The following is a 14238-nucleotide window of genomic DNA, read 5'->3' on the forward strand; positions in this document are numbered from 1 at the left end:
GGTTGTCCCCCTTCTGGGAATTGTGGGATGGCCAGTACAAAGCCAATCATCTTAGTCCATGGGGTCAGACAATCGCCTGCCTAATACTTGTCCCATTTTACATCCCTTGCATAGGCTTTTATTTGTGTCAACCCAAGTTTCCAGATCCTTATTCGTAATCCAATCAGGGATCTGTTCATTATTTATTTGCCTCATGTTATGCTGAGCATTCGACAATTGCCATGAGCCCTAGTGGCACATATTAGTTCCTTATCGGTTTGGCGAGAACCATTATTAAGTCTATCAATAATTGTATTGATTCTTTCTGCATGGGGGGCTACTATCTCATCCACCCCCGACAATTGCATTATTGTTTGGTTTCCCTGCCAGTGTCAATTGCTGGCTATTTCCAGTAGCTTGTTTTAGTAACTTCTCTATTTTTGCTTGTAATTCTTCTACTCCTTCGTTTACTCCTTCTATATCCAAGCTATTAACTGTTGCTAACCCAGCTGCATACCCTGCTCCGGTCGTTTCCAATACTCCCCCTTTCTTACATCTTTGTACGATAGATTTTTCCTGTGGACCCTCTAATTGTTTTACCCACAGGGAGTTCCATGTTTGTTTTGTATCTCAAAAGTACTCATATTAATGGCAAGCTTAGTAACTCTATGTGCTACACTAAAATACACCTCATCCTGTGTTCTCCTTATTACTAATCCCTCTCGAAAATGGCAATACTTATGTTTATCCCTAGGATCAAGGCGAGGACGCTCCATCTCATTCTGGACGTCCAATGTTCCTGTAATTACAAAAAGGGGCTGGTCGTCACCAGCCAGTTAGAATTATTCTGCTCTTATCCATTTTATCAGTTCAAAATGCTGTACATCTGGTTCATTTCTTGTTCTGTGGCTCTGTCCCCAGACAGACCTGAAGATGCAAACTATGGCATATAACATTATCATCATCCACAGCCCTATCATTGATATATGTAGTAACTCCCCTTCCCATTCTTTATATGTTCTTGTATACTCCTCACTCTGTCAAAAAGGGCACCATCTCTAGTTTACTCATTGTCCTTATATATTTTTAACTGAGTCCAGTGTTTCCACCTTCCTTTACCCGTTCCGGGACATCTACATGAGCACATGTATCACTATTCATTAATACTTCATAAGGTCCTGACCATCTAGGTGCTAGCCATGGTTTGGCTGGTATTATTTCTGCTATCACTTTGCTATCTATTGCTAAGACCTCCTTCTGCTCGTCCCGTGTATCCTGTTCTCAGTCCCGTATAATCTGTTGGTCTTTGGCCTCATGTCTCTAACTATCTGTCCAGATTTATCTTTGGGTAACAGGACAGCCTCCCAAGCAGTCTCCCGGCCATTTGAGACGGTGCTGCAATTAGTTTATAAGATAACTTCCATTTATCAAATCCTAATTCTCCTTCTATCACTGTGGGGTAATATTAACTCAACATTAAGAAGTTTACATTTATTAATGTCCAATATCTTTAACTTCTATTCAGTAATACTGAAGTTGCTGCTTGGTGAACTCAAACAGCTGTCAGTGGAAAGGTTTAACTCCTTCACAGGCTTTTGAAGGTGGAGCTAAATATTATTGCGTCACTTCACGCAACCCAAAAACATCCCTGACTGAAAGACAGTTGTGGTTTCACACTTTGACTCAACATGAACATTTGGGCTTCATTGGTCAGATTCCCTCTTTCAATTGCTCATTTAGCTGCCCATCCTCTTGTGTGCTTTAATTTATTATTATGCACTCTTTGGGTAGGAGAGAGGTTCCTACTCATTCCTTGATTATATTCTTGTCTCTTACGAGTCCTCCTCCTGGTGTCATATATCCCTGCCTACTCCCGCTATCATGTAATCAGACACCACCCCAAAGGCATTCCGACTATCTATATAGGTTTACACTTTTTCCTTTGGCTACCCCCCTTTGATCAAATCCTGTATAGGCTGAGCCATTTCTACTTTGTTTCCCGGGCCTGTCTGTTTGTTTAACTTATAATCTGGGGACCAGTACACTTCATTCGCTTTAGGGTCGACTAAAGCTCCTACTTCTCGCAGTATATCTATCCCTAGGATTGTTCCTTCGGTGTTCTCGCATACCCACAACTGTGTAGGTACTATTATACATCCAATTTCTAGTAAGGCTGTTTCGCTCTTATAAGTCCTGATTCTTCGTCCACCGATTCCTGCTATACTAACTGAAAGTTTCGTTCGGGGCAAGGGTAAGTCTGTCAATGAGATTGTGGCTCCTGTGTCTATTAACATTTTGCACTGTCGGCCCCCTACCAATGCGTCAACAAATATCCTCGCATCCCCCTCCCCTCTCTGGCGTGGTCCCTTCCTGCTGCCATCCCTAGAAGCTTGCGAGCAATCAAAGCACGCAACCAGTCCTAATGCCCCTCCCATCTGTTTTTGGGCATTTGCCTCTTCCCTTGTGTCACTATGTATCCTAGGTCGACTACTTCATCCGTCCCTACCTATACCTTTCTAAGGTTTAACTCTAGTCCCGCCTTCTATAAGGCTTCCAGTACCATAATCAATTAAATATTGTAGAGGGACCTGCCACTATCGGATATTCTTGCGGAGTTGAGTTATCTTATTCAATTTGGACTACACCAATTTACATCAACCAGAATTTCACTGTGGCCACTGGTTTTAATAGGTTAATTTACCTCATAACTCCAAGGTTAGGTCTTAGACTGAAACTTAATCTCTCGTTAAACAAACTTATTGCTGCTCTTCTCAGTTTTTACCCTCCAGCTTAACTCAAATTGTAATGGGTTTTTTTCATTCTGAGGGCACAATCTTATTTGCACATTCTTAAACTTCCAAAATCCCAGACAAGACAAAGGGGTTAAATGCTTTTTCTTTAACACAGAGAAGTGGGTGGAGCTACAACACAGCAGACATTTCTTTTTCCTAACAGACAGATTTTCAGACAAAGGAATATTATAACCTCTTAAACATTCCTAGTCAGGAAATATTCACACTTTAACACATATTTTCATACAAACTGTAATTCCAGCATATGTCTAAGGTTCCTTTCACTCAGCAAATCTCGTGTTTTACTTGTCTTGGTACAGATGCTAATAACTTCCATGTTGGTAAAGCTTTAAGTTTATCTTTTCCTTCCTTTTTAAATCTGTGACTCAACAGCTTTCCCTAGTTTCCAAATCTCTGTTTGTTTGTTTTTTCCTTGCTGGGGTTTCAAATTGGTTTGCCTGCAAATTAGATCTTTTTCCTTCTTTATCTCTCCCTTCTGTTTCAATTCCTTACATTATCTGTTGCCTCTTTATCTTTAGCTCATCCCCACCAAGCCTTTGGCTCTCTGCACTGTTTTTTTTTATTTTCCAGGAGTCGGGTTATAGAATCCAGGTCCCTTGAGGATTCTTCTTCCACCCTCTTAGTCATAACTAACTGCTATGTTTAATGCTTAATTCAGGTATTGGTGAATTAGGTTTATACACTACGTTGCTCACCCCTATAGCGTTACTCTGATTAATTGCTCACTTCCTGTCAATCACTCTGTTTCATTAAACACACCAACCTTTTAGTCCCCGAGGTTTTGAGTTTTAACCTCTTTGTGACTGTAGGGGTTTTATTTCATTCACTCACCACAGTGCACCCAGTCATTCAATTGTTTAGGGAACGCCCTGCCCCTAACTGAGGTGTTGCCGCCTCACGGCTTTTAGGGAGCGCCCTGCCCCTAACTGAGGTTTCACCGCCTCACGGCTTTTAGGGAACGACCTGCCCCTAACTGAGGTTTTGCCGCCTCACGGCTTTTAGGGAATGACCTGCTCCTAACTGAGATTTCATCGCCTCATGGCTTTTAAGGATTTCCCGCCTCCCCGGGGTAGGGGTCTTTCCGCCCCTCTCGGTTTGCCACTACACGGCTTAGGGAGCGCCCTGTCCCTATCTGTGTTTTACTTTTTAACCGCCTTCAATTAAAGGTGTCTTTCTTTTTATAGTTCTTTTATACGTCGATTCTGACTTAATGTCTCGCCAGCGATTAACCCCTAATTTTATAGGTGGTAATTAAAACATACTCACCCGTCTTAGGTTAACACTGTCCGAGAGTCTTGTTCAGATTGCGTATCCCATCCTCGTCGCCAATTGATGTAAGCCCCCAAATTGCGGACCAAGTGATATACATGGTCGACGTCACTGGCTTGTTGTAAGAAAGACAGACCCAATAATTGAAGTCAAAACGGTTTATCCAGGCCTGGGGAGATATTGCTCTTGCGTCCCAACACAAGGCTCCAACTCCACCGAACCTCTTGAGATTCACACAGTTATACACATTTTCCAAGACCTCCTACTCCAGAGGTCCAATCGATTTAAAAGTCTATACATTAATCACTAACTAGGTGTGTCTAACTTATACAAAATAGCCTATAACATAAGTTTCACTTTTCACTGAAGGGGCCTGTAGACCCTCTGATTTCTTGGAAATGAGTCATCCAGGACATGTGATTTCTGAGAAATGAGTCATTCTCTCTCTTGACCACTACTAAGTTTCATTTTCCAGGAAAGGGTTATGTCAGTGTCTCTTTTTGTAAGTTTCATCTCTCTAAACTGGTATGGTCATTTCTGCAATTAAACATACGAATAATTAGTACATTTCATCTTTAAACATTCTGTAGCCGCATTACGTTCTACTAAACGTGCTCAATTTTAATCTTACTTCATTATACCTTCTGGAGGAATGCAGAGAGCGAACTTGTGATTGGTCACTCTGTGGTGAATTTCATTGATGTTTTCCGGTGACCAATCACAGTCTGTTTTTCCCGCCAATGAAGAGTGTGTGGAAATAACTGCCTCCACAGTCAGACCGCCAACCATTTCTTAATTTGAAAAACCCCGCCAATATTTTCCAAAACCAGCGAATTAAGTTAATAAATTCACTTTTAGCCAAAGATTTCCGGACAGTTTTTTATTCCTTTTGTCTTATTCCATCTCTCCCTTGCAAATTCTAGGTTGTTACAATAAGGTTTAATTTTGCGTTCAATTTCAAACTATCAGGCTGGCCTCAATTTGCATTGATTCTGTAACGGGACACATTCCAGCTCAATCTGTGTAAAAGTGAGGATTCACAGATCCTTTGCACAGGTGCTGCTGCGGGAGTGAAACCAGAACTGGGATTCCTGCTGTGAGATGAGAAGAGGGACAGAGTGTTCAAACTGCCCCCATTCTGGGTAGTTATACTGCAGGAATTCTCGGGTTAATTGACTGCCAACTGGCATTAGAGTCATAGGGCTAGATTTTCAGTATAGACAGTTTTGGGGCGCTAACCTTAGCGCCCGCCCGAAGTTAGCGCCCGCCCCAAAGTAGCGCCCCGTTGCCGGAAATTCAGTGGCTTCGCCCTAAGAGGTTGGTGGAGCGCTAAAAGAGGCGTTCCACTAGTATCTTTAGGCGCTAAGCCGGCGGTGGAGAGCGCAACACCCGAGCTCGGGCGCAGCACACGGCAGACACTCTGGTGCCAGTGAGCTCTTAAAGGGGAAGGGAAGGGTGCATGTATTTTTTTCAAATGCAGTCTGGGGAGAAACGGGAGGAGGAGGAGGAGGAGGAGGAGGAGGAGGAGGAGGAGGAGGAGGAGGAGGAGGAGGAGGAGGAGGAGGAGGAGGAGGAGGAGGAGGAGGAGGAGGAGGAGGAGGAGGAGGAGGAGGAGGAGGAGGAGGAGGAGGAGGAGGAGGAGGAGGAGGAGGAGGAGGAGGAGGAGGAGGAGGAGGAGGAATGATTGGTGCCCGGAGACATAAATAGACCGTTCAGAACAACACACAGCTTACTTCCACACAACACATGCAGAGTGCCTTTTGTACGAGTGCCCTTTAATTTGCGCTCCCCAGGGTGTGTTGCGTTCCATTTTACAAACGCTCTGGACGCCAGGCGCGCAATGGGGCGGTCTGACTGAAGTTTGGATTCGGGGCGGCCAAAGGGCGTTGCACGAGGATGTGACGTCATTTTCTGCGCGCGCATCCGAGCGGCCGCTAAACTTTGCGCCGGCGCTAACGGGCAACTTAATTTGGGGCGGGGCGCAAACTGCGCTGCGCCCGGGCGCTACACGCATAGCGCCCGAAAATCACTTCTCTTAAGGCGCTAACTGCTGGCGCAAGCAACTGAAAATCTAGCCCATAGAGTCATAGAGTTATACAGCACGGATAGAGGCCCTTCGGCCCATCGTGTCCGCGCCGGCCATCACGCCCTGTCTAATCTAATCCCATATTCCAGCATTTGGTCCGTAGCCTTGTATGCTATGGCATTTCAAGTGCTCATCCAAATGCGTCTTGAATGTTGTGAGGGTTCCAGCCTCCACAACCCTTCCGCGCAGTGAGTTCCAGACTCCAACCACCCTCTGGGTGAAAAAGTTCTTTCTCAAATCCCCTCTAAACCTCCCGCCCTTTACCTTGAATCTGTGCCCCCTAGTTATTGACCCTTCTACTAAGGGAAAAAGCTCCTTAGTATCCATCCTATCTATGCCCCTCATACTTTTGTACACCTCAATCATGTCCCCCCTCAGCCTCCTCTGCTCCAAGGAAAACAAACCCAATCTGCCCAGTCTCTCTTCATAGCTGAAGCGTTCCAGCCCTGGTAGCATCCTGGTGAATCTCCTCTGCACCCTCTCCAAAGCTATCACATTCTTCCTGTAGTGTGGCGACCAGAACTGCACACAATATTCCAGCTGTGGCCTAACCAGTGTTTTATACAGCTCCATCATAACCTCCTTGCTCTTATATTCTATGCCTCGGCTAATGAAGGCAAGTATCCCATATGCCTTTTTTACCACCTTATCCACTTGTTCCGCCGCCTTCAGGGATCTGTGCACTTGCACACCCAGATCCCTCTGAACCTCCGTCTTGCCTAGGGTCTTACCATTCATTGTGTATTCCCTTGCCTTGTTAGTCCCCCCAAAGTGCATCACCTCGCACTTTTCCAGGTTAAATTCCATTTGCCACTGTTCCGCCCATCTGACCAACCCATCTATATCGTCCTGCAGACTGAGGCTACCCTCCTCGCTATTTACCACCCTACCAATTTTTGTATCATCCGCGAACTTACTGATCATACCTTTTACATTCATATCCAAGTCATTAATGTAGACCACAAACAGCAAGGGACCCAGCACCGATCCCTGTGGTACCCCACTGGCCACAGGCTTCCAGCCACAAAAACAACCTTCGACCATTACCCTCTGCCTTCTGCCACTAAGCCAGTTTTGTATCCAACGTGCCAAGGCACCCTGGATTCTATGGGCTCTTACCTTCTTGACCAGTCTCCTGTGCGGGACTTTATCGAAGGCCATACTGAAATCCATGTATACCACATCCACTGCGTTACCCTCATCCACACACCGAGTCACCCCCTCAAAAAATTCAATCAAATTAGTCAGACATGATCTTCCCTTGACAAAGCCATGTTGACTATCCCTGATTAATCCTTGCCTCTCCAAGTGGAGACTGATTTTGTCCCTCAGAATTTTTTCCAATAATTTTCCCACCACTGATGTTAGGCTCACTGGCCTTTTTCCCTACTCCCCTTCTTGAATAATGGAACTACATTAGCGGTTCTCCAGTCCTCTGGCACATCCCCTGTGGCCAGAGAGGTTCTGAATATATGTGTTAGAGCCCCCGCAATCTCTTCCTTTGCCTCACACAGCAGCCTGGGATACATTTCGTCCGGGCCTGGGGATTTATCCATTTTTATGCCTGCTAAAACCGCCAATAAGTCCTCCCTCTCGATGTTAATGTGTTAGAGCATATCACAGTCACCCCGCCCTATTTCTATGACTACATCATCCTTCTCCATAGTGAAAACAGATGCAAAAAATTCATTTAGAACCCCTCCTACATTTTCCGGCTCCACACACAGATTGCCACTTTTGTCCCTAATGGGCCCTATTTTTTCCCTAGTTATCCTCTTACCCTTAATATACTTATAAAACATCTTAGGATTTTCCTTTATTTTGCTCGCCAGTGTAACTTCATGGCCCCTCCTTGATCTCCTCATTTCTTTTTTAAGTATCCCCCTGCACTTTTTGTACTCCTCTAGGGCTTCCTCCATCTTTAGCCTTTTGTATCTGCCAAAAGCCCTCCTTTTTTTTCTAATCCATTCTCATATATCCCCTGACATCCACGGTTCCCTGTGGTTTTTGGAACCACCCTTGACGTTTACGGGAACATGTTGCCATTGTATGATCTCAATCTCTCTTCTGAAAGCCTCCCATTGCTCCGATGCAGATTTTCCTACCAGTAGCTGATCCCAGTCCATTTTGGCCAGATCCTGCCTTATCCTATTAAAATCGGCCTTCCCCCAATTTAGAACCTTTATTTCCGGCCCATCCCTGTCCTTTTCCATGACCACCTTAAATCTCACCATATTATGGTCACTGTCACCAAATTGCTCACCTACTAGCACTTCTTCCACTTGGCTGGCCACATTCCCTAGAATTAGGTCCAGTACCGCCCCCTCTCTTGTAGGACCTTCTACATGCTGGCTCAAAAAGCTCTCCTGGATGCACTTTACGAATTCTACACCCTCTGTGCCTTTCACACTCTGACTATCCCAGTTAATATTGGGGAAGTTGAAATCCCCCATTATTATTACCCTATTATTTGCACATTTCACTGAGATTTGCCTACATATCTGTTCCTCTATCTCCCCCTGACTGTTTGGAGGCCTATAGTACACTCCCAGCAAAGTGCTTGCCCCCTTCTTGTTTTTAAGCTCCACCCATATGGCCTCATTAGAGGAACCTGCTAATATGTCATCCCTCCTTACTGCAGTAATTGACTCCTTAATTAATATTGCTACACCCCCTCCTCTTATAACCCCCCCCTCTGTCTCGCCTGAAGATTCTGTACCCCGGAATATTGAGCTGCCAGTCTTGCCCCTCCCTCAACCATGTCTCCGTGATAGCAACAATATCATACTCCCATGTGTTTATCAACACCTTCAGTTCATCCACCTTATTTGCAAGACTCCTTGCATTAAAATAGATGCCATCCAGCCTTGCCCTTGTATATTTGCCCTGTCTACCAAGCTGACTTGTTTTTTTCTCTATAATTGGCAGCACATCACCCCCTCTTTCAGCTCCCCTCTGTATCCCATCCCCCTGCCAAGTTAGTTTAAACCCCCCCCAACAGTGCTAGCAAACCTTCCCGCAAGGATATTTGTCCCGTTCTGGTTCAGGTGCAACCCGTCCGACTTGTATAAGTCCCACCTTCCCCAGAAGCAGGCCCAGTGATCCAGGAAAGTAAAACCCTCCCCCCTACACCAACTCATTAGCCACGCATTCATCTGCTCTATCCTCCTATTCCTATACTCACTAGCACGTGGCACTGGGAGTAATCCAGAGATTACAACCTTTGAGGTCCTGCGCTTTAATCTGTTACCTAGCTCCCTAAATTCTTGATGAAGGACCTCATCCCCCTTCCTACCTATGTCGTTGGTCCCAATGTGGACCATGACCTCTGCCTGCTCACCCTCCCCCTAAAAAAAATAAAAATGTTTTTGCAGAGATTGAGGCCGGCAGCTCCTCGGCGGGAAGGAATTCTGACTGGGATGAGGGGAGCCGAGCATGGCAGCCAGAGGCCAACCCATGAGTGGGAGAAGCAGGCCCCGGGCCATGGAGCCGGCAACGGTGAGGAGGAGGCTGCGGCGATTGGAGCATTCACATCCTGACGATGTGTTCAGTGAGTCGGGCGGAGGAGTGCAGCGCAATGAGCAGCAGCAGCAGACTCGACGACACGCTGCAGCACGTTGGCCTGCAGTTCCATGGCGGGTAACTCGCAGTCCGGCTGGGAGGAGGGGAGCCGGGCATGGCAGCCAGAGCGGGAGAAGCAGGCCACCACACGGGAAGCCGGTAACAGTGAGGAGGAGGCCGCGGTGAAGAGGAGGACGGAGCGGCTGAGGAACATCGTGCTCCCACTGCCACGGGAAGCCATTGTATTGAATCTGAATGCGGCACTGTATGTATAGCTGATGCGTCCCTACGGTGAATAAGCATTTCATTGTACTTGTACTTGTACTGGTTACATATGGCAAATAAAGCTGAACTGAACTGAAATCCAAATCTCATCTCGAAAAAAAGCTTTTAATTTGTCGGAAGGCGCGGGACCGTGTTTGTGTTTTAGTGGGCGGGAAATACAACAGCGATGTTAAGGTCGATCCGGTCAGTGAAACTGCTTATCTGAAAATTCAAAACAGAATCTACAGCTGGAACTTCAAACGTTCTCAAACACACTTGTTCAGGAAATAATTACAGTAAATTGATTCTAAAGGGTGATGCGATTGTGTAGATCTTTCAGAGAGGTTGTGGGTGGCTCTTAAAAGAGCTGTTGTGTTTGGAGTTTGTTCTTTCAGGACAGCGTGGAGTTTTACTTGGAGCTGGTGTATTTGGTCACGGCCTTTGTCCCTTTTGACACAGCGTGCTTGGCCAGCTCCCCTGGCAGCAGCAGGCGCATGGCGGTCTGGATCTCCCAGGAGCTGATGGTGTGCCGCTTGTTGTAATGGGCCAGGTGGGAAGCCTCATCCGCGATGCGCTCAAAAATATCGTTCACAAACGAGCTCATGATGCCCATGCCCTTGGGAGGGATGCCGGTGTTGGGGTGAACCTGCTTCATCACTTTGTAAATGTAGATAGAGTAACTCTCCTTCCTCGACCTTCTGCGCTTCTTGCCGCCCTTCGGTGCCGCTTTCTTCACGATTTGTTTGGCGCCTTTCTTAGTAACTTTAGAGTGTATAGTCGGACAGACAGACAGACGGACAGAGAGACAGACAGACAGACAGACAGATGTATCCTTTTAAATATATAGATATAGACTCGCTGGAGTGCCCGGCGGTGCCGAGGCTTTTTCAAGGGCATGTTGTTGTTGGAAGAGAGAGAGCGACTGGGGGGAAGAGAGAGTGTGACTGGGGGGGAAGAGAGAGAGCAACTGGGGGGGGAAGAGAGAGAGCGGACTGGGGGGGAAGAGAGAGAGCGACTGGGGGGGGAAGAGAGAGAGCGACTGGAGGGGGAAGAGAGAGAGTGACTGGGGGGGAAGAGAGAGAGTGATGGGGGGAAGAGAGAGAGCTACTGGGGAGAAGAGAGAACGGCTGGGGGGAAGAGAGAGAGCGACTGGGGTGAAGAGAGAGAGCGACTGGGGGGAAGAGAGAGAGCGACTGGGGGAAAGAGAGAGAGCGACTGGGGGGAGGGGGGCGAGTGGGGTGGGAAGAGAGGGAGGAGTGGAGGAGGGGAGGGGGAGGGGGGGAAGGGGAGGGGAGGGAGGGGGTGAGGGGAGGGGAGGGCAGGGTGAGTGGGGGAGGGGAGGGGAGGGGGAGAGGAGAGGGAGGGAAGGGAGAGTGGGGAGGGGGAGGGGAGAGGGGGGGAGTCCCCGAGCCCTGCCCACCGATGTCCCGAGCCCCGCCCCTCGATGTCCCGAGCCCCGCCCTCCTGAGGCCTGATCTCACGAGGCCCGATCTCCCGAGTGCCGCGTCCCACCCCCGATCTACCGAGCGCCGATCTCCCGAGGCCCGATCTCCCGCCCGAGCCAGCTTCAAGAGCAGAGAGAGAGACGCCACCTCGCAACCTACCGCATGAGGCCCGGCCTGACTCAAGTCATGCTCTGGGTGGAAGATGACGCGGACGCTGACTCCCGCCCCGCCCGCCTTTACTAAGATGGCGGTGGTGGCGACACTCGGCTCAGGTCCACCCCCTCCAGCCTTCACAAAGATGGTGGCGATCGCTGGCCTTTTGTCGATCGCGACGGGAGGCACCTAGCTCGGGCGTGGCAGGTCAACAGACGCCCAGGCTTTGAGGCCTGGAAAAACGGTGAAAGGTAGGTAAATTATAGAGGTTAGACAAAAGATTTACCAATTAATTAACTTTTTTTAAAAACAATTTGTCTTTTAAAAGCAACTTTGTTTTTGCTGGAAATGTAGATTTGAAAAGAAAGACGCAGAAAGCGGGAAAAAGAAATGAAAAGTTTGGAATCAAGATGGCGGCGACTCACCTCGGTTCAGAACGATAAGGCCCGCCCACACACGCACTGATTGGTCGACCGTAAGGTCACCGAAGCGTAGGATTGGTCAATCATCCCGTCACTCGGCTCTAGGAGGGCCCGCCCGCATGCGCCAGGAACCCGCCCCTGCCACGCAGCAATTGGTCGACCGTCGGGTCGCTCGACCTTAATGTCACTCTTTTGCTAATAGGCGGATAATGTGATGCTAATGAGAGGAATTTTGAATGTTTTTTGGATACCGCGGGCGCAATTTTTGTCTCACCAAAACGTATATACGATTATGACCGTTCCGGAATTGTAAGCTTTCTTTTGATGTAACGCACGTCTATGTACGCTCTATAACTTTAGAGTGTATAGCCGGACAGACACACCGAAGGACAGACAGACAGACAGATGTATCCTTTTTCTATATATAGATGCCCGGCGGTGCAGAGGGTCTTTTGAGGGCATGTTGTTGTTGGAAGAGAGAGATAGAGCGACTGGGGGGAAGAGAGAGAGTGACTGGGGGGAAGAGAGAGAGCGACTGGGGGGAAGAGAGAAAGCGACTGGGGGGAAGAGAGAGAGCGACTGGGGGGAAGAGAGAAAGCGACTGGGGGGAAGAGAGAGAGCGACTGGGGGAAGAGAGTGACTGGGGGGAAGAGAGAGTGCGACTGGGGGGAAGAGAGAGAGCGACTGGGGGGAAGAAACATAGACATAGAAGATAGGAGCAGGCCATTCGGCCCTTCGAGTCTGCTCCGTCATTCAACAAGATCATGGCTGATCATCCAAACCCTAGCACCCGGTCCCTACAGCCATCCCACCCAAGCCCTATCCCCGTAACCCCACATATTTAATCCCCCCTAACACTAAGGACCAATTTTTATCATGGCCAATCAACCTAACCCACACATCCTTGGACTGTGGGAGGAAACCGGATCACCCGGAAAAAACCCACGCAAACACGGGGAGAATGTGCAAACTCCACACAGACAGTAACCTGAGGCCGGATTTGAACCCGGGTCCCTGGCGCTGTGAGGCAACAGTGCTAACCACTATGCCACCGTGCTGCCCAAGAGAGAGAGGTCACCGAAGCGTAGGATTGGTCAATCGTCCTGTCACTCGACTGTAGGAGGGCCCGCCCGCACGCGCCAGGAACCCGGCGTACGATTGGTCGACCTCGACCTCGACGTCACTCCCCCCAATTACTAATGAGCGGATAATGAGATGCTAATGAGTGGAACTTTGAAAAATTTTTGGATACCGCGGGCGCAATTTTTTGTCCGGCCGAAACGTAAATATGCGTACGACCGTTTTGGAATGGTAAGCTTTCTTTTGATGTAACGCACGTGTAGGTACGCTATATAACTTTAGAGGACAGACAGACAGACAGACAGACATAATTATCCATTTATATATATATAGATGCTGGAGTGCCCGGCGGTGCCGGGGCTTTTTTCGAGGGCATGTTGTTGTTGGAAGAGAGAGAGAGAGAGCGACTGGGGGGGGGAAGAGAGAGAGCAACTGGGGGGGGGAAGAGAGAGAGCGACTGGGGTGGAAGAGAGAGAGCGACGGGGGGGTGGAAGAGAGAGAGCGACTGGGGGGGGGAAAGAGAGAGAGCGACCGGCGGGGAAGAGAGAGAGCAACTGGGGGGAAGAGAGAGAGTGAATAGGGGGAAGAGAGAGAGCGACTGGGGGGGGAAGAGAGCGAGCGACTGAGGGGGAAGAGAGAGAGCGACTGGGGGGAAGAGAGAGAGCGACTGGGGGAAGAGAGAGAGCGACTGGGGGGAAGAGCGAGAGCGAGTGGGGGGGAAGAGAAAGAGCGACTGGGGGTAAGAGAGAGAGAGCGACTGGGGGAGGAGAGAGAGAGAGCGACTGGGGGGGGTAGAGAGAGAGAGAGTGACTGGGATGGAAGAGAGAGAGAGAGCGACGGGGGGAAGAGAGAGAGAGCGACTGGGGGGAAAAGAGAGAGAGAGCGACTGGGGGGGAAGAGAGAGAGAGAGTGGCTGGGGGGGAAAAGAGAGAGAGAGCGACTGGGGCGAAGAGAGAGAGAGAGCGACTGGGGGGGAAGAGAGAGAGAGGGCGACTGGGGGGGAAGAGAGAGAGAGAGCGACTGGGGGAAGAGAGAGAGAGAGCGACTGGGGGGAAGAGAGAGAGAGAGCGACTGGGGGGGAAGATAGAGAGAGATCGACTGGGGGGAAGATAGAGAGTGACTGGGGGGAAGAGAGAGAGCGACTGCGGGGAGGGGGGAGTGGAGGG

General features: G+C 48.8%; 1 protein-coding gene across 1 annotated transcript; it reads right to left on the reverse strand.

The window, feature by feature from the left end:
• Positions 1-10376: 10376 nt before the first annotated feature.
• On the reverse strand, positions 10377-10703 carry LOC147081475 (histone H2B type 1-L-like). Its single transcript, XM_085980803.1, has one exon. The coding sequence runs from the start codon at positions 10625-10627 to the stop codon at positions 10382-10384; it is 246 nt and encodes an 81-aa protein (XP_085836929.1). The 5' UTR covers positions 10628-10703; the 3' UTR covers positions 10377-10381.
• Positions 10704-14238: the final 3535 nt, after the last annotated feature.

The sequence above is a fragment of the Somniosus microcephalus genome, unplaced genomic scaffold (genome assembly GCF_052327205.1).
Source record: "Somniosus microcephalus isolate GS21.2 unplaced genomic scaffold, FLI_Smic_1.0 scaffold561, whole genome shotgun sequence".
Classification (NCBI taxonomy): domain Eukaryota; kingdom Metazoa; phylum Chordata; class Chondrichthyes; order Squaliformes; family Somniosidae; genus Somniosus; species Somniosus microcephalus.

Bases quoted from the DNA above. Each gene is read 5' to 3' on its own strand.
- LOC147081475 (XM_085980803.1), bottom strand. From the start codon at position 10,627: ATGAAGCAGGTTCACCCCAACACCGGCATCCCTCCCAAGGGCATGGGC.